At 32.3% G+C, this 22,297-nt stretch overlaps 2 protein-coding genes across 4 annotated transcripts in view; both read right to left on the reverse strand.

The window, feature by feature from the left end:
* LOC127844258 (zygote arrest protein 1-like) overlaps positions 1-22,297 on the reverse strand; it is a 131,298-nt gene that overhangs the window by 43,108 nt on the left and 65,893 nt on the right. The window lies entirely within an intron of this gene.
* LOC127844254 (uncharacterized) lies at positions 2,787-22,107 on the reverse strand. 3 transcript variants are annotated; one of them, XM_052374315.1, is made up of 7 exons: positions 21,829-22,107; positions 12,339-12,531; positions 11,537-11,815; positions 10,452-11,145; positions 10,160-10,304; positions 9,908-9,943; positions 2,787-9,537 (listed from the first exon to the last, which is right to left on the reverse strand). In XM_052374315.1, exons 2-6 carry the CDS (start codon positions 12,508-12,510, stop codon positions 9,911-9,913), a joined length of 1,323 nt encoding a protein of 440 aa, XP_052230275.1. In that variant the 5' UTR covers positions 12,511-12,531; positions 21,829-22,107; the 3' UTR covers positions 2,787-9,537; positions 9,908-9,910. The 3 variants fall into 3 exon arrangements, with proteins under 3 accessions (XP_052230275.1, XP_052230277.1, XP_052230278.1); XM_052374317.1 differs by having other exon boundaries at positions 21,825-22,107; XM_052374318.1 differs by lacking the exon at positions 21,829-22,107 and adding an exon at positions 19,320-19,435.

Consider the following 22,297-nt stretch of genomic DNA (forward strand, 5'->3'; position numbering starts at 1 on the left):
GCGTCTTTGCAACACTGTTTTACTGCGTGTTCAGCATGAAACATTTTTATCTCTAATTAAAAGGCTTGATAGATAGAACAGTGTTGCACTCTATCGTCTAGAAAAAATGGCCTTGGCAAACAGCGTTGACCCAGATGAGACGCAGCATGATGCGGCGTCTCATCAGGGTCTGCGCTGTTTACTTAAAGGAATTTCTGTAAGAAATATTATAAATATAGAAATAAGTTACTAGACATCCTTAATTTTGGAAATAAATTGATCTAATTTGGAAGGATAGGAGAGTCCACTAGGCATAAATGGGTTAAATCTTTCACCACCGATTGAAGGAGGAGCTGTTACAATTATTAACTTACATATTGACAGCATATTAATATTTAGTTTTTTTTTCTTTATAACATATAAATATATATTTTTAATGTGTGATAAACAAGCACATTCAAATATACTTTCTTGCTTTGATTTACTGTACATGAGATTTGTACAACGTATTGCTTAGTCCGGACTGCATTGGACGCATGGCTGATTATTATAATTAATATCAATCATGCATGCACAGTCAGGCGCATTAATGATTAGGTTAGCACTCACAAGATATCAGGTTTTATCCAAACGTGTCTGAAACTTGATTACAAATTAGTCATTATGCGCTAATATGCGAGTCGCGTTCTGAGAAAACTGGGCATAATGCATCTGCGTAAAGTGTCGTCCCACATTAGCCTGTTCAGTCCGCCCAGGCTAGTCAGGGACGACACTTTCCGCCTTAATTTGATTTTTGCTAAGAAGAGACTTCATTTTAAACGAAAAATATCATACAAGCGGAAAGTGTCGTCCCTGATTAGCCTGTGCGGACTGCACAGGCAAATCTGGGACGAAACTTTACGCACATGCATTAAGCCCAGTTTTCTTAGAACACGACTCCTGTGAACTACGTCTTGCTCATTAGGACATATCCGAACATAGCAGCTCCAGGCATGCCTTTGCTTCTGTATACTCTGATGAGGACTCTTGATGTAAGTTAATAAAACTACCAACAATTGTGTGACTTCATAGCGGACCGGATAGATCCTGACGAGACCGCTTCGTTGACCGTGTATAGTAGAACTGTCTCACGACGCGGCTCGCATATCTTTGTTGAACTGCAGCCGCTGTTGTTTCCATATAGCTTTTGCTCTCAACTATGCAACATAAGTTTCTTCCGATGTAGATATTTTTGGCATTGTCTTTAGTGTTTTAATAGCTTAATAACTGCTTATAATCATCACCTATTTGAATCTTTAAAGAATGTGTATGTTTTTCCAAAAATGTCAATACATGGTCGAGACTAAAAAACAGCTAATGGCTTTGACCATTTTGACGAAGCTATATAGTTAAATGAATACCTCGGAATGTTTAAGATTAAACGCGTATCGTATATAATTCAGAGTTAATATGATGAGTATTCAAAATGTGAATTTGGCCTCATAAAAAGAGAAATGTCGAATATTTACTCGTATATTATATTCAGGCATAGAAATAAAGAGTGCTTAATTGTAATCAGCTATGGGAAAACCGAGCTAAATACATGTTCGTAAAAGGTGCTCCCAGATAAGAATGTGCAATCCGCACAGGCTTATCCGAGGCGGCATTTTCCGCTTTAACCTTATTACTATTATATTATATATATATATATATATATATATATATATATATATATATATATATATATATATATATATATATATATATATATATATATATATATATATATATATATATATATATATCAAAAGGGATTGTTACAAATAGGGATAGATTCATGAATTGAGATATGTATTATATTTAAATAAGCGAGAAAAAAAACACTCTGATTATCAACACAACTATGCAATATTATTTTTTATCTTTTGATCTTTGAAGATGAGCTGTCGTAAATAAACTTTCTGTTCTGTTCTGTTCTGTTTATAATTAATATTCCAAATAGTAAAAATAATAAAGCGTGTGTTACGTGTGTAATCGATACCTTACGTTTAATACTAACAAAGCCTTTAAGAGCCCGGTTTAAATTTTGATTCGGTAAAGAAATGTGTCGTCGATTAGAATACAGATCGTCGTTTTAAAAGAAAAACGATGTTGCAATACTTTTTTGTTTAAGCAATCCGAGGACTCTGAGGAGGATTAGCTGATACAATGTTTTGATGATTGTGATGATGACGTAGAGTATTGTCTATAGTTGTTTTTGATCGCAAAGCCCCCTGAGTTAGCATAAATTAATGTATTTGAACTTACTTGAACGTTTTTGAGCTAAGCATTAAAACAACAAATTCATTTGCAAAGGTTTGAAGCCACATTTGCTTCATCGAATTAAATCAGTGAATTTACAGGACATTTAAACTAAAATCAATGTGTCATCTCTCAGATAATTCATAATACCACGGTAGTTATTTTGGAATTGTACACCGTCGAAGTATTCTTCCAGTGGTACCATAAGCATTCATGAACTGGTGATTACCTGGTCAATGATCGCGGAGTGGTGTAGCTATGAAGCAAATAAATTTTGAAACACACGTTTTTGATTGACATAACGAAACAGAAATGGGTTGTACATTTTTATTTTAAACATATTTAATGTATTGGGTATTATACACTAACGTTTATTCTACATCATTTTGAAATTAAATGAAAGTTTATATATACCAAAGGATATGACCGACATAAATTAAAATTACATTTGTTTGTGTAGTGATTAATTGTTTAATTGGTACTTTTAAATTGCTAAAAGTGAACAGAGAAAAAAAAACCACAACAAAAAACAACAACAACACGAAAACAACAAACAAACAAAAATCTAACTAGCCATAGATATGCAAAAACACAAATTTTTTTTATTGAAACATATAACAAAATAATATGAAATATTGGTGAAAAAAGGTTAAAATGATGGAAGTCTAACCTGCGACAATAGGTTTAGTTTCATTAGCACTATAACACTAGAATATTTGTCTTCCAATAGGGTCTATGAATAAAAAAGGGATGTATTAAAACCCTGCCTACAAATCATGAACTATATGATTTATTATAAGCCCGACACACGAAGTACGTTATAAAACAAATTTCTTAGTATGTCGAATATATAAATAATAAACTTAACCGCCGTAAACTTAAAAAGCTTTTACACTTGAGAAAAACTATGAACTATTTAATCAATAATGTATTGTTGTCTTTACTTCGTAGTTTTGTTTAGCCGTTTTAATTTTTTTGTTTGTTTTAATATTGATATTATTAGTTCTCAAAACATTTATCTCAACATACAAACCGTGACGAAAACTGTAAACTGTAAATACTTACTGAATTCAATATATTGTTTCAATTATTAGTATAAACGTTAGTTATCTAGAAACGTTTTCCCGTTGTCTAAATTATAACGTTTGTAGATAAAACATAAAGCATCGAAGAAACAGACGGATTCTTAACGAATATCCCCTTGAACTTTATTATTCTTTCGATTAATATCATTATGATTGGATATATATAATACCAGATATACTTTTAATACAGAAACCATTTAACTGCTTTGTACACAAACCAAGGCCAATACCAACACGTCATGGCTAGAAGACACACTTCAAAAACTGTAGTATAAACTGAAAAAATATTCTACATATTTGTACAAACATCAGAAGAAACACCAAACAAGCGAGTAGATTATCAATGGAAGATGTTTTCGGCGTTGGGCACGAAAACATACGACACAATCTTCCACAAGTTAGGTCCTTAAAACAGATGATTTAGTTTAAACATATTTATTTCAAACAATGCAAATTTGTTTACATAGAATTACAACAATGTTTATAATACGTACATGTTCGAATGGGATAAGAACGAAAGACACGGTCTTATAGAGTTCTTTTCCCTATGCAATAATAGTTTCATGTTGTCAAACGGACATTATTGGATGTAAACAATTTAAACAATAATACCATAATGGTAAAAGAAAGAGAAACTCCGTGTATAGAGTCTCATGTGTGAAAACACAGAAAACGGATTGACATGTGAGCAATGTAGCAAAGAGATTAGCAGAGGTTTGGGAAGAAAAAGAGAGGTTTATAAAGACTTGTTGAGTGAAAGGGAAGAAAAAGGGATTAAGAGTCATTCTGTAGCAAATTACGAATCAAATCGCTTACTCTTGGTAATAAATTTATGAACTGCATCAGCTATTCTAGTATTGATTAAGTAGTCACGAGTGGCGTCTCCATATAAAAGAGTTTCAATGCAGGGAAAGGAATACATGGATATTGAGTTTATAAGTTCACCGCGAATATGTTCATACCGAGTGCATTCAAGAAAATAATGTGACGTCGTTTCGTGAAGTCCGCATATACATAGCGGAGAGGAAATAATATTGCGTCTGAAGAGATGGTCATTTAAGGCGCTACATTTTGTTCTTAGGCGCGTGTGTAACATTTGAGGGCGTCTTTCTCCGTAGGAAAATAATGGATTTGGAATCGGTCGATCTGTGTTAATAAGCCTTTTGAAGGAATAGATCGATTCAGCGTTTTTTTACGTCATCGGAGAGATTATTCCATTCAGATACAGTTGATGGTAAGAACGAATTCGAATACAGTGATGTTCGTGCTTGAATTGTTTGGAGATTAGACGCATTTCTTAATGAGTAATTGCTACGCGATCCAACTGTTGCGGGTAAAAGAGATTGTAAGTAGTTTGGTACATTGCTAGAGTGCATTTTATACATTAATATTATTTTATGTTTGCGTCTTTGTTGACTGATAGTTTCCCATCCTAGCTCATTATACAGATCCTCTAGCGAGACAAAGCGCGTGCATCCAGATGCTATTCGCGCTGCTTCGTTTTGGTACTCCAGGATTGGTCTTATAAACGAAACATATATTTTCTCGAGAGTCTTTCTATCAAGAATTATTTTTAATTTACGCATTATATGAATTCGTGTCCATGCCTTTTCCTTTATGAAATATATATGCGCATGCAAAGTACAGTCATTTGATAAAAAGATACCTAAATGTTTATGGACATCAACAGTGGGTATATTAACGTTCTGCATAGTCAATGGGGGATGGGATGGTTTATTTTGCGGGATATAAGCATTGATTCGGATTTTGATGGGTTAAAACATACCAACCATTTGTCAGCCCAGTTAGATATTTTATCAATGTCTGACTGCAGTACGGCTGCAATTTTGTTTGGCGAATTTACTACCATGAATAGGCTGGTATCATCAGCGAACAAATGAATGTGTGCTTGTATGTCGGCGATAATGTCGTTAATATACACTAGATACATAAGTGGCCCTAGAATAGAGCCTTGAGGGACACCGGCGAGAATTTCGATAGGGGTTGAATGCGCTCCCGGTAATATTACTTTTTGTTTACGATCAGAAAGATAATTAGACAGAAAAGATAATAGATTTCCTCGAATTCCTGCTTGTTGTAGTTTGAATAATACACCTTTATGCCATACTTTATCGAAAGCTTTACTTATATCAAAAAATACAACTCTGACCTCAAGGCCATTGTCTAAGGCTCTGCAAATTGTGTTATAAATATAAGTTAGCTGCTTGACAGTCGAGTCACCTGGCAAAAATCCAGATTGAGTTGGTGCAAAGAATGAGTTCGAACGAAGAAAGTTAAATATGTGTTTATGCAATATCCTCTCAAAGACCTTCTCGATAGTGTTAAGAAGTGATATGGGTCGATAATTAGACGTTAAGGATGGGTCGCCTTTTTTGGAAAATCGGACACACATTTGCGATTTTCCAACAAGAAGGCATTTTGCAAGAAATAAGACAAGAGTTAAACAAATCACACAAAGGGTAACTTAATTGATGCATTTCCTCTTTGAGGATACGATAATCTATTTCATCAGGACCGGACGCTTTTCCTATCTTAAGACATTTAATTGAGTCAATGATCTCCTCCTGTGTTACATGGATAGACTGAAGACTGTTAACGTTTATATTGTGCATAGTTGGAAGTTCGTGGTTGCTTTCATCAATGAAACACTGGCTAGCAAAGTACTGGTTTAGCATATCAGCTTTGCTAATGTCATCCACTACAAAGGTATTAGTTTGGTCATCGTAAACAGGTGGAATAGTGTTATTCGATTTCGTAGGAATAAATGTTCGAAGAGTTTTCCACCAGTCTTTAGCGCAAAGGTCGGAAGACTTTAGTTTCTGTGAAATACTGTTAAAATAGTCTAATTTCGAATTGCGTAAAAGTAATACAACCTCATTCCTTACATGACGGAAATTAGACCAGTTTATATCACTATTGGATTGTTTTGCTTTTTGGTATAAGCGTTTCCGTTTTCGAATTTGTTTCTTTATGTTATTATTTATCCATGGAATATCACGAGAACGGATACAAACATTTTTGTTCAGAATACATGTGCTTGAAATGTGTAATACTGTTTAAGTAATATTTTCTGCATAGATATCTACATTTTCGCATTTAAGAAGACCCCAATTAGTATCCGTCATTGATTGCCGTAGTTTTGGAAAATCTCCAATATCGTAACGCCAGATGTATCGCTAAAACGTTTAACATCTGGGTTTTGTAAATTTTAATGTAATAAAAACCGGGCAGTGGTACCGAACAGTTTGATCTAAACAGGGTTCGCCTGTTCCATAAATAAGTACATTATTCTGATTGCTTACAAAAATTAAGTCAATAATAGACGATGTGTGTTCAGTAAAATGTGTTGGTTCGTCAATAAGTTTCGTTAAGTCATGTTGTTGACATAAATCATTTATTTTTTGTGCCGACGAGTCTGCCAGAACATTAATGTTAAAATCACCTGTTCTAATAATATCATTTATTTGTGTATCTCTGGCTAGCCCTATAGAATCTTCAGTGGAAAGCATATATGACCTATCCGCACTAGGCGGTCTATAAAACACGCCAAAAAGAATGGATTTATGTTTTGAGGGAAAAACTTCAATCCATATACATTCTACATTATTTACTTCAAGATCGTGTCTGCGTTTAAAAACAATACTTTCATTAACATAAATAGCTACGCCACCATGAGAATCTGATGGGCGATCTTTACGAATCGGTTGGTGGAAGTCGTCAAAGAGGAGATCAGAAGATGGGATAGAGCTATTAAGCCATGTTTCAGTAAACCCAATTACATCAAAGTCGCGTAAACCTGTGTAAAGAAGATCTATTGTTTGCATTAGACTTTGTTTATTGTAATGAACAAAACTTATATGACTTGCAGATGAGGAATAAAGAGTGGAAGAGGAACTGCTTGCATCTGTATCAACAGATTGATCAGACAAAGTAGGTCCTGGGTTTGGATGAATATCACCTGATCGCATTAAGACTAAAGAGATCCAACAACATAGAACGACACACAAGAAACCATTTAGGAGCGAGTTGTGAAAAATAATGTCAGTATGTATGTTTTTTTCCTATCAGGACATGTTTGCATGGGTGTTCAATAATCAGAGATATATTTGTACACATGCGTACATTAATTTGTAGTGAAAAAAGGCTTGTTACATTAAGCCATAATTGGCATGCGTATAACAAGTGTATGAATAGTGAGAACATAGCTGGTGATCTCTATGCAACCATGACAGCGTTTACTGGTCTCTGTTTAATGTACGACATAATAATATGCTCCAATAAATACAAGATAAGCCAGAAACGCTGACATAATACGTTGGTTGCATTTGACAATAGTGCAATAATGCGACAGGGTTGACGAAAAGATTTGAAAACGCCTTTTGCTACAGAACTGCTTCGAATAGGAGCATGAGGTATGAGAGAGATAAGAAGATAGAAAAGAAAAGAAGAAAACGATAAAGGATGGTGATAAGTTTGGTATCATTTTCATGATATTTGAAGCTGTGTTGGGTGTATAAATAAGCACATGAATAGTCACCAAGGATTGACAATAAAAATGGGAACCATTACAATTATAGATAATACACGTGAACATAGCAATACAAAGTGCAAATGACTATAGTAAGGTTAACATAAGATGATAGATTACGAAAAGGTACACATGCAAATATATTAATGTGAAAGCATTTCGCAGAATGCAGCAATATAATGCTACAAAAAATGCAATATACAATTGTATACTGGGTTACAGTAAGTGTTTGCAAATGACTAAAGTAAGCGTCAACATGACGATGATACCTTACGAAAAGGTACACTTACAAATATAATAATGTAAAGGCATTACGCAGAATGCAGCAATATAGTGATACAATAAAATAATGCAATATAAGATTGCATACAGTGTTACAGTAATTATAATGACATCAGCTAAAACAAAACACAACGCAAATAAAATTTTGAAATTAATAAATATTTAGCATTGAATTCTATACTTTAATACTGGTGAATTATTATCCTTTTAACGAATTTTGTTTTAATAAACTCGGGCAGCTTAAAACGCATTGTGTTAAGAGAAAAAATACCATCAGATATCATTTGATTGTTCTACATATAGAGGCGGGCCAAGGAAAATTAAAACGCCGTTTTGTTAACATGTAATTTTACAATAACATTTATTAATAAGCGCAGGCATCACGCAATCACGAATGCTATATTACACCTATATGCACACACACATACACTACAAGTTTACACCACTGAAGATGCATCATTGCATAAGTCTATTTGATTTAGACTTAAACGATGCAGAACCCGGTAATAATTATTAAAACAGATGATTTATAGCACTGAATATCAAAACAATAGAAACCACTATCTTAATTGCTAAACTTATGACAGACTCCAATAAATACTCTCTGTTAAAAATTGAAATAATTGAGAAAACTTCTATGTGCTTGGTATCGCTATATATTCCCCTTTTTAAGTTTTAATACATAATAAACGACGTATTCAACTGCGATGTTCATGTATGTTTCAAAATAACTTGGTTTCGTAATGTCAAATATTCAATATAAACATCAACATTGAAAAACCAAAAGCAGCAACAACAAAACAACATGAACACCTTCACCACCACAACCAACAGTACTACTAGCTCTACTGCAACTGCTGGTAATAATTCAAATATTTTACAGACACTAAACGAGCAAATGACAATAACGAAATCAATACAAAGTTTTTGTGGGAAACGATTATCACCAAATCAACATTAAAATTTGCAGCAGTTTGATATAAAACAAATATTATTCTACGCTTCTCTTCAATATTAGCTTTATGATCCCGTTCAAAATAACATGCTTAGTACAAAAACAAAATTTTGAAAAAAAATACTTATGACGAAAAGAATTTTTTAATGCATAAATTAGTATAATTTCGTATTATTTAGGCCGTTCAGTATTAACAAATAGTTAATTGTTTAACCAATAATGTTCTGAAAAGCTACAGAGCGACTTAGGAAGTTCAAAAGAATCTTCGCCTAATGCGTTAAATATCCGGCGTCGTTCGCTTGTCATTACTCCACTATTTGTCTTCAACAAGTATCGTGTGCTGTCGTATGTTCCGCTGCTGTTAGTTTGCCTTCTACAATTCATAAAGCTGTTGGATATCCCGATTACTGTTCGAAAGAAAAACAACAACATATGTTTGATCAATAATGAACAATAATGAATATGTCTGAATATGTCTGATAATTTACTGTATGCAGTTGATATAACTAATTAAACTATGTTTCATTCGCTTTGCCGACTTTCACGAGATTAAAGTAAGGAACTTATGAATTTTGCGTTTGTACTTAAATATATATCTGCGAACATATTAATAAATTCATTTTATTCATACAAGATACAAGAAGTATACAATCTTTTTTGTGTGTTTTACTTTTATGAACGCAATCGTTGCAACGGGTCGGAACCGTCGTTGATTGACTGACAATAGTGCTAAATTGATATTTTGTCTGAGTGATTTAAGCGAATGCTATTTCTCACCGTCTATCTTTGTTGTTTGATCGTATCGGACGAGATCTGTAAAATTAAAATTATTTCTAAATTTACAATAAAACATGTTTACACTGTATAATTTGCACACAAATACTTGGAAACGTGCAAACATTGCATTCTTCAAACTGTGTTAAGCATATTTTAATTAATGCATTTACACACAGTCAAATTTGCTTATGTAATTAATGGATCTAACTGCTTAGATAAATTATGACAGGTTTGATAGCATAGATTTCTTACCATTCGGCAATTGTCATCGTCTCCAATGCTCTTGACAGAACAAGTGGCATCGGAAACAGGGTTCATGATGGGAATTCGGGGTACACATGTTTTCACCGTTTTGTTTGCATCACACGCAGGATTGTGACAAAGCCGCAACAAATGCCTAAAATGATTAACATAACTTTGGCGGTGTTTTAATATTCGCAATGACAGGACGTTTGATATATTGTTACATATTATCAAATCACTTTAACTGATGGAAACATTCATATAATACTTTTACAATTTTAATTTAACAAGAAATAGTTACCTGGATGTGGATGCGACTTTTGAACTTTCTTTTTCAGGTTTTGCCATAGTTTGTCCCAGCAGATCCGAGCTGAAAGGGCTTGCTTTGTCGTGGACCTCACATAAACAGTTGTGTCTTTCTAAATTAATTTTAAACAGCTCTTTGCTGCATACAGTACAGATGCACTTCTCATAATCACAAACTTGTTTGTGTTTTATGATATCTTTCAATGAGTAAACGGATTTGCATCCGTAGCAATTGTTAAGACATTTTTGCATCCGATACTCGCAAGACGTGTTATGAGACTCAATGTCAGCATAACACCCCAGAAAGGCACATCCTTTGTTTGGACATGTCACGCTGCGACGTCGGCATTTTCTCTGTTCGTGTTTCTTAATGTTCTTACGAGACACACTTTGCTTACAAAATCTACATTGCACCAATTCGTATTTACATGATCTGATGTGTTCATGTGCCTCTTTGAGATTTTCTCCGCGACATCTGAATGAACATCCTTGTTTATTACACCGAACATAAAAGTTATTAAGAACATCAATTACTTTCCGAGGATTCCTGATAATATCCAACAGGGAAATCTTGATTGGTATTTCCTGCTGCGTCAGGGGCTGCAGCTTCGGTGTACCAACCACCGTTTGTAGGACGTTGGGATGATTTTTCCAGGAAACATCGAGTCGCGTAAACGTCTCACGAGGTGCTGGATACAGAGAAACAAAATCAAAACACACTGTATGTGCAATCAATACATGTTAAATATATAATACATAATTTATAGTATATATACATTCTTAAATAGCAATTTGAGCAACGATGTAGTATATATATAACTGTTCTTATTTTTAAATTACTACAAGTATTTTGTAGCGATCATTATTTTTCAGGATTTTTTTTTATATTGAAGATAGTTGTGAACAAAATTCTATCATAATATAATAATAACTCGCATGTTATTGTATATTTCACTATTTTCATTACGTAGTTCAAATTCTTAGACATGATTACTTCATATTTGAATCAACTATTTTTCAGGTAATGTTCAGTATACAATTCTTTGACATTACGTCTTGTATTGCGAATTACAGGCTTACCTTCGATAGCTTCCCTTAATTGGTGAACGTTGCGTTCGAATACATCATTTTGAAAAGCATACACGATTTTGAAATGACCCAAGTTCTTTGGAATTTTACAGAATTCAACCATGACAACAACGATTCTATGCATGTACTTTGTTTTTGTGAGACTTTTAATCGCATGAGCAAGCTGAAACTCGCATTCAGAATTCTTTTGAGACTGTTTCGATAAGAACACGACCGTCATCTTGGATCTGTAGATTCCTCTATCCAACCATGAGCGGTGTTCAGGTTCATCTGAAGAAAGACACTAAGTATAAATGACGCAAGTACTTTCAAAATATGTGACGAAAAAATTTTTTTTTATCTATTGTAATAACGATTCATTTATATTATTTCAATATTGGTTCAAATACATAGACCAGCATTTTAGATGCAGAGTTAAAATCACACAAGGAGTCGTTGGACTTATGTGTTTCGAGATTGATGATATTCTCACGCCTTAAACAAGTCGAATGGCCGCAAAATATGTAAAGTTACATTTGCTTTTGCGCTGGTACTGCGCATATACAATGATTATTACAAGAACGTGCTAGAACAAATACGATTTTTATACACGATACTACCAGCGACAAATATATGACTTTGTAGAAAACCTTTCACGTGTAAAATAAAACACTTAACAAATTCTTCAACATTATGCAAAACGTGATTAATACTTTCGTCTAATTGATTTTGCAATACAGTTTGTGGTATATTTTGTTGTTATAAATTATTTAATTTCGTTAAATGCAATGCTTTTTTTTAGCCTGCAACCTACTTTGAGCACCGTCTGTATGTGGATCAAACACTGTGTAAAAGGGCCTGAAGTGCTCTGCGAAGGGCATAACAAGGTTAGTGTCCAACTCATCATACAAAAGGTAAATGTCGTTAGAAACTCCTCGCGTAGACGTCCTTCTCGATTCTTGATGTTTTGGCGTTGTGTTTGACATTTTTGAGTAAGATTATTATGTCTGAAATAAGACTATGATGTTAGTTAGGAAGCATAAAAGTAGCATCTCTGTCGACGACCTTGTAATAATTTAGAACAAAGCAATTATGTGATTTAAAATGTTTAGCTTGCATGGAAATAAGAAACATACTCTTCAATGAGAATTATTGTGTTAAGGTAATTTAACTGAATGCATATTGTCTTATGCTTACAACCCCAAAAGACAAACAGTCTGAAAAACCCAGACATATTTGCGTCAGTTTTATTTAACCGTACAATACATAAAATAATAATACACAAATATATCACACTTATGTTGTACATGTTGGACCCATTATCGTTACGAACACAACAAAATGTGTACTTCGAAAATTGTCTTTCTAAATATATGCACGTTGTCAATCCCAAATGAAAGTATTTCACGTTAAAGTATTTATCAAGTTAAAAGATTGTTTGTGAATTAAATACATGTTGGGAACAAGAATTACTTTACTGATTATGAAATAAGATACTTAGTACTTTATTTTGACATTTATTTTCATTTGTTTAGTCGATCACATTGGGTGATCGTTCTTGACCAATGTACATCTTATATATTATATTCCCAAAATTGTGCAAAATGTAATCTTTAACATGTTTGTGGTTCAAACAACGTTTTGAAATCATTCATATCCTGTCCGTTGTTTAACAGAGTTGAACAATTGTAAGGCAAAAGCTTGTGAGTTATATTTTATAATAAGTAGTATATACTTATGATTTAACATCAAATGCATGTACATACCAGAAGCCATCAACAGGGGTTATCATATCAAATGTAGATTGGCAAACCGAAATTCTCTACCTCACAGTTTTTACGATTCAGCTTAAAGGATCTGCTCCAAAGGGCCAATACAAAATACCTTGAACCCAAGCTGTATCCCACGAGAACCAACCCCGTGTAGGATACGCAGACACAATACAGTCAGAGTCATCACGGTCAATTTACTTTAAAGATAACGCTTTTTTTGGATCCAGCTTTGTGAGTCCAAAACAGATATCATGGATGGCCTAGATACATGGCTACATTTAAGGGAGGTAAAAAGAGAGATCTAACTAGTCTAGGGGATATTCATGGCATTTTTTTGTATTGACAAGTGCATATCTGCTTTTGCCCATAACTGTATTTTTATTTTTATTATTTAAATACCTTTTAAATGTTAGAATCAAAGTCGGTAGCCTGAACAATCTGTTTTTGTCTTGTTTTCAATATTAACTTAACTGATTGCTTGCTTTACTTTATTTTCTTAATATAATCTAAATTTACAATAAAAATGCTCAACATGACACATATAAACCATACGTAAACTTAAATAGTCACAATAATGTTGCTACATTCCGTAAACGTATCAATTTCTTTCTTAAATTTTCACTATGAAGTTTAGATTTAAAATAAACTATTAAAACACGAACGCAATAAGTGATGTTTTTGTTCGTTTATTACGGAATGCAATTGCCTCAGGCTATTGCCTCGCACGTACTGTTGTGTTTGCAATGCTAGTACAATAAAACAAAAACTCATTGAAAATATGATATGGCAACATCACTGTTGCAATAATAGATTTAATGATACGCTTAGCCTATGGCTAACGTCGTTGTGTGTTTTTGTTTGTTTTGTAAGCATACATCATCTTGATATGATAATGGCATGTCTTATCACTCACACACATATGTATTCATTTGACATTTATAAATTTTTGCAACTTTTTGTTATTATCTAAGCACCTTTTTAATCATCGGAAGATTACTAGCATATGAAAACAGCCATATACATAGATTTTTTTTGCTGTTTTCCGTCTAAGTAAAATGATATTTCTTAGCTCTAATATATAAGTATATATTACTTAAATCAATTTGCGTTAATAAATTAGATATTGAAGCATAATTTATAAAAAAAAATATTTAATGGATAAGTTCATTAAATAAATTTGACATTCAAGCACTTAAAACAATATTTGTTGCTCCTTTTTGAAACAGATGTTTTTGTTAAAAGCCAATGTATTGTCTTATTATCTATAGGTCATCTTTATCGTGGCTTACGTATAGTGTAATACAGCATAATACACGTATTTTTGTATCCAATCAACAAACGTGGTCGCACTTTACAACTCTAAGCAAAATTTACTTTGCAATAAACCTTTTCAACAACCATAAATTATTTTTCCTGTGCATAGCGTATGTTTAGTTATACATTCACATATAAACACAATAAAACGCATTGATCAATATATTATACTATGGCCGTTGAAACGATCTCTTATGTTTCGTTTTTGGAAAGAGTTTTTTTCTTCAGAGGCTTTGATGCTGTATTTGTTTTTGTTATTTTTATGAAAACAGTTGCTCTGAAGATATGTCTTCATTTTGAAGGGAATTATATATAACGGAGAGTTTACATCTATATCAGTAACCAACATGAATGCTAGAATCAACATGAACATATTTCAGCAAATTTGTATTTAAATAATCTTTTCGGTAAATAGTGTAAAAATTGGGAAAATATTGCCGTAGCTTTATCATCTAAGTAATAGTGGTAATACTTAACGTGAAAAAATAGGACAATTTGTTTTCGGACTCTGATAATATATGTTCTTTCCCGGTTAATATATTTTTCCATTGCGTAAAGAATGTAAATTCATATATTGAGTTATATATAATGCATATATAAATAATATATTTGTCATTATGGTTTACAAGTCAAACTCTTATTTTCTGCTCTGCTCTGTAAATAATTTTTAGCACTTATAACTAGCCTTCTCCTGATTGTTTTGAACTAGATTTGTATCATGCTAATGTACATAATAGTTAAGGCAACGAGAAATGTATAATTAATAAATAAATAAATAAATAAATAAATTAACTAGCCTTCTCCTGATTGTTTTGAACTAGATTTGTATCATGCTAATGTACATAATAGTTCGGGCAACGAGAAATGTAATTAATAAATATATATACATATACAATATACATATGTCTAAAATATATATTATACATACATAAATTTGATGCCAGGATCATGAACGTTTCTTTTTTTTGTATATTGGATAGTTAAATACATATACATCCAATGAAGCATAACATCATATGTAAAACGTTTTATATAATTCATTCTCGTCGAAGATATATAAATAGTAAATTGGACAGATATATCATTACTTTTTAACACCCACATACCATCACCGTAAGCCTTTATCCATTTTTGCATCTCTTTGTTTCAATTGTTTATTGATTTTGTTTATTTTAGATGTTTTTTTCTTATTTTTTTTCTTTCCATTTATTCCATTGTATATGTCTCGATGAAATGTTTAGTAATTGTTTACTATATTTATACATACACATCACTTTTGCATCGAATACCAAAACTTTCATTGACCTTTTCTATATAATAAAAACATACTGGACAGGCACTCTAAGATTTATCATGTATTCCAACATCCTTTTATATGAGTATTAAAATTTGTTCTGTAAGACAAAACGCATACAAATCTTCAAATGGTTAGATGAAAAAAAGTATATGTCTTCTACAAGAAAGTCACTTGACACATACTTTAGCACAAACCATAAAAGATGAATGGGACGGAGACATCTATCTCAGTGGACAACATACTAATAAACAAGGCATCGCCTTTCTGATTAAAAAAAATATAGGGATCACAGTTGATAACTTTAACGAAATAATAACTGGTAGACAAGCAAGTATAGATATAAAAATACACGAAACACAGTTAACATTAATAAACGTCTACGGTCCTAACATAGATGAATCCATATTTTACGAAACATTACAATCCTTTATAATAAATAACCGAGATAAAACCATTACAGTCGGAGGAGATTTCAATATTGTTCTCAACCCATTATTAGATCAAAGGAATGGAAACCTTTATACTCGCTCGAAAAAAAGAAACATTCTGAATAACATAATTGAAAACTTTACTTTGATAGACATCTAGCGTACAGTTAATCCGATAGGAGCAAATTCACCTGTCACTCAAACACAAAACCAACAATATTTTGCAGATCATACTATTTTTAATAACTGAGTCACTTTGCAATATTATTGACGATGCAACATAAAACCAGGATTTATGACTGACCACTCGCTAGTTGAACTTAAACTGCATAAAATACAACCTGAAAGAGGCATAGGATACTTCAAACTTAATAAAAGCATCTAATTAGATACGCAATATCAAACGCAAATAAAACAGGAAATAACCAATACAGTTCAAGATTTCAAAGATGCAAACCCCAACACCTTATGGGAAATAATTAAAGGTAATATACGTAACACAACAATAAGATACGCATCATTTAAACAAAAAGAAACACGAAAACTTAAAATAGAAACCATACAAATCATTGAAACACTTGAACAACAATTGCATGAAACAAACACAAATGATATCACCGCCATTGAAAATCACATTGCTTAAAAAAAAACAAATATTAGAAGGAATCTATCATACACACCTCAATGGCATAATACTTCGAGCGCGGGCACAGCATGTTTAAAATAAAAAATACTTTGCAAATATTGAAAAACGTAGAAGCGAACAAAAAACGGTACACAAACTAGTAGTAAATTGCAAAGATATAAAAAACAGAAATCAAATACTATAAGAACAACGTCTATTTTTCGAAAACCTCTACAAACGAAAGAATGTCGAAAATAACACCGTTTTTTAAAACACACATCATGCTTTAAGTGAAGAGGAAAACAATTATGTAACGGATTACTGACTGAATATGGATGTGGATAAGCTCTTAAAGAAATGCAAAATAACAAAAGTCCAGGATCTGATGGTATAACTATCGAGTTTTATAAAAACAATTGGAAGGATATTAAAACACATTTAACTACTTCACTAAGTTATTCATTTAACAACGGAAGTTTAACCGCGCTACAAAAACAAAGTATAATATCACTCATTCCGAAACCCGTAAAAAACTTAGAACCCTTGTCAAACTGGCGCCCGATAAGCTTACTGAACAATGAAAGGACGTTACATTGGTGAAAACGTTCGTCTTATACAAGAATGCATAAACTATTTCAACAATTCAAATAATTCTGGTCTAATATTCTTTGCAGACTTTGAAAAGGCATTCGATTTACTTGATCATTCATTTATGTTCTCTTGCTTAGAAAATATGAACTTTGGTGAAAGTCTCAGTCAATGAGTCAAACTGTTCTATACCGATGTAATGTAACAGCCCCGTTATTGTTTATTCATATAACATAAATATTATGTTATATAATATAAAAATATGATAGAAATTTAGTTACAGATAATATTAAAAATGTGATAAGAATTTAAACATAAATGAAGTTTGGAAATTGAATAATAAGTATTTGTGATATATTGGCCATGATTATAGCATTTGAAAATTATTACTTTTTATTAAACTCTTGCAAGTAACACTGACATACCTTTACATTCATTGTTAAAGTAGGCTTAATCAACAATTTGAAAGAGCGCAGATAATATATTATAAACGAATGAATCTGCTACGTAGCGACGTATGTTTAACGGGGTGTCCAAATGATAAAATGGTCAAAACTAATGCCACGGGAATTCTAATCCGATTAAATTATTTCTTACATCCATTGAACTATGCGACTTATTATCACTAGACACACAAAGTAATGCAGCGGGAATCTTAATCTTAGAAAATTATCTCTTGCATCCATTGGTAAGACGATTACAGTGGTGCCTTATTATCTTGGTTACTCCGTTCCCGGGGAGTGTCATTTTGGAATAATACTTTAGCGGTCAGCCAATCAGCAATTATAACAAGTAGTAAGGAAACTCATTGACTAAGCCAATCAGAAATAAACGAGTGTTCTGTAAAACGCTTTGACCAATGAAATATGTTATAAGGAATATTATCATTTTAGGTTTATGTCGAGATGTTTTGTATAGAGACACTCTGCGCTTAGATTTTGAGGTGAACGGATCGAGAAAGATCCAATCATGTAGTTGTCAGACTGTATTTATATATTTGAACATATGAATTATATTAGATATTTAATTGGACTGGAATTCACATATGGCGTTGTTGTTGAGTATTTCATTCCACGTCGTTATAGGGACAAATTGACATTAGTAGAAAGGGACGGACTTGCCCTATTCGCAATGTAGCAAAATGTAGTTAATGCGAGTCACGTCATTATGACAATATGCGCATGACGTGTAATCGAACGATTAGTTACACACTATTAAATGAGAAATGAACTTTGTTTGTTACTGTGTGTTCTCCGCGAACAATAAGCGATTATGTGACACCGATATGAACAGTATAATCATTAACAATGGCTTCTTTTCAAACAGTTTTAACATCAAACGAGGGGTTCGACGAGGATGTCCACTTTCGTCATCGCTATTTATTTTATGCATCGAGTATCTATCACATCACATCTAATCAAATAATCATATAAATGGCATATCGTTAGAACCTGACGACGAAATTAAACAGTCCCTATTTGCTGACGATGAAACTTATATCTTAAATGACAACAGTTACTCATTCCATAACTTATAGAGTCGCTAACCCTTTTCGGAATGACATCAGGTCTTAAACTAAACAAAAGTAAATGTACTGTGCTACGAATAGGTAATTTAAAACGAAGTGAAATTCAATTGGACATCAGATGAAGCCACCACGTTGGGAATTACATTTAAAAATAATGAAAATGAAACAGTTCTAACAAAACATACTGCCTAAATTACAGAAATTTAAAAACCACTTTAAACCATGGCAACACCGTAGACTTACACTTATCGCAAAAACACAGCGTTGAAAACGTTTGCACTCCCTAATTTAATTTATTTACTAACAGTTCTCCCAAATCCACCAAATGATATTATCAACGATATAAAATCATCAATATTTACTTTCATATGGGACGGACTACCTGATAAAATTAAACGAACTCAGTTAATTTAATCTGTAGAAAATGGAGATATCCAATTAACGGACATTGACTCATACTTGAATGCAATCAAATGCAGCTGGGTTAAAAGGTACCTAGATAATACCAATACGAGTAAATGGAAATTATTATACCAGAAAATTCTAAAAAAAATATGGTGATTCATTACTTTTTTAATGTAACATCAGCTATAATATTTTGCATGCAATTGCAAACGAAAACATTTTTCTCTTTAGTGTTCTATCGGCATGGAGTAATGTTACTCATAATCTAGAAACCCAAACCAACAGTAAAACTATTTTATGGAACAATAAAGACATAACTTCAAACAATAAAACGTTTTTCTATAAACATTTGTTTGACCGAAACATTTAATATGTCGACCAATTGTACGATTACAGAAATTAGGACTTCTTGATATATTCAAGCAATTTCTTTATGTATTACACATTAATCAAAAGCATACCCATACATATTAAATATATAACCAATACAAATAACACACCATGTACGCAAACATCATTCGTAGAAAACATACTTGCAAAACAAAACAAAACGAACAAAATATTTTACACACTACAAATATTAAAAAACTGCAGAAAACTCCCAAATTCAAAATAAATGGCAAATCCTTCTTCGAGAACAAGAATTTAATTGGAAACAAATATATATCATGCCATATAAAACAACTATAGATACCACGCTGAGAAATTTTCAATATAAATATGTCTATAGAATCATAGCTAAAAATAAATATCTTTTTAAGTGCAACTTATCCAACACAAATTTTCAATATAAATATGTCTATAGAATCATAGCTAAATATAAATATCTTTTTAAGTGCAACCTATCCAACACAAATTTATGTGATATAAGCAGCGAACATATTGAAACAATAGAACACCTTTTCTGGGAGTGTAAACAAATTCAAACTCTATGAAACCAATTGACAACATTTCTAGAGAAACAACAATTTAAAGTAAAACTGTCTCTCTTAAATATCGGTTTTGGTGTAAATTCTTTTAAAATACCAGAAATTAATAACACTGTGAACTACATTATTAAATTAATGAATTATTTCATATTCAGCATGAAATGCCAAAAACAAACACCTACTTTGAACTGTTTTATAAATTATTTAAAACTAAAGATCCAAATTGAAAAAGAAATAGCCCTCAACAACGATACACTTTATATTTTTGAATAAAAATTGAAACACATTAAACGTTCATCATTTTGTGCAGTTTGTATCTACCCCACTTTATGCAACACGTCATAGTTTTAATTATTATATATTAAAAAAACCCATTTATCACAAACAAACAAAGCAAAAAACCCACAAACCTACAACTTTTAAATCTTAAGAAAAACACAAGGTCAAAAAAATATGTAAAAACTTGCATATCTTGTAAAATATGTTTTTGACATTATTATTGCTGCATGATATAATTTTGTTATTGCTTATGCAGATGTTTACATTTTTATATTGAATAAAAAAATGATTATCGTATCGGTAACAGAAACCATCTTCAAATATATTTAATAAAATCGCGTCACCTCGTTTTATTGTTCAGGGACCCATACAAACATATAGGTCCTTGAATTGTTTTTCAGAACCGTTATGGCGGCGCATGCGGGTATTCAGGGGCGGTAATCCGGGAGTAATCGAGTTCTGGGATTGTTTATAAGGTATTGCAATATTGTATAAGCCAGACCTAAGCGAAACATCAAAGGGTCCCCAAAATATCCAAGAAGGCTGCAAAGATAAGCGCCGTTGATAGGTTATTACATTGATGAATTTATTTACAATTACATGTAGTTTAAAATAAAAAAAAACATGGTCAATTAACAGTAATCTATATTTGCTGACATAGACATCAACTTTAAATAAGAAATGGTCTACTGAAGATCAAGAATATTTTCAGTATCAAGGTGAAATCTTTTTTACATATATACTCTATAGATAATAGAAATTAAATCCTTGGAAAGATGATGCATTTTTTGTCTCAAGATATATCATTATATATCAACATTATCTTGAGAGTAAATAATAAACAATAAAGCTTTATTACTTACAGAGATATATTTACAAATAAAAAAAGGAATAAGTTTTAAAAGGCCAACTTTGGATTGTTACCACCGAAGATACTTTAAAAAACACACACATGAGTTTGGCTACCGAAAAGACTCAATAATATACATATAGTTATATACAGGATTTATGATTTACGATGAAGACAATATCTGACGGACGCACGTAAGTTTGCGCGCCATTTTTACAGTTATTTTACAGCCAGCGTACTCGACAGGAAAGGTATGATATTCCATGTAAAATAATCATAACGTACCAACCTGATAAAAGGCACAGTTGGTAGTTTTGATGTGGCTTCTAACTGAGTTCGATCCGTTTGTTCTTGAGATTGTCGTGAAAATCTAATAGACTCACTTACACACTAAGAACGATAATTGAATTGAAATGCGCTCAAGCACCGAATTCAGACAACATTTAACGTGTATGTATTTAATGTTAAAGATGCATGGACATCCGTATCAACACTATTGCATTAGTTACACGAGACTAACTTTTTAAACGGTAGCATTTTTACTTTCGTTTACACAATACTAGGAGTATTATCATAAGGATTCCCAGTTTCTTAAAATAACTTCAGATTGAACACTTGACTTAAAGATAACAAGATGTGTTTGTGAAACACAATGTCCCCCTATATGACGTTTGACCTTGAAGGATGGCCTTAACTTTGACCCTTCACCACTCAAAATTTGCAGCTCCTTGAGATACACACGCATTTTAAATATAAAA

This window comes from Dreissena polymorpha, chromosome 9, assembly GCF_020536995.1.
Source record: "Dreissena polymorpha isolate Duluth1 chromosome 9, UMN_Dpol_1.0, whole genome shotgun sequence".
In the NCBI taxonomy this organism is placed as follows: Eukaryota; Metazoa; Mollusca; class Bivalvia; order Myida; family Dreissenidae; genus Dreissena; species Dreissena polymorpha.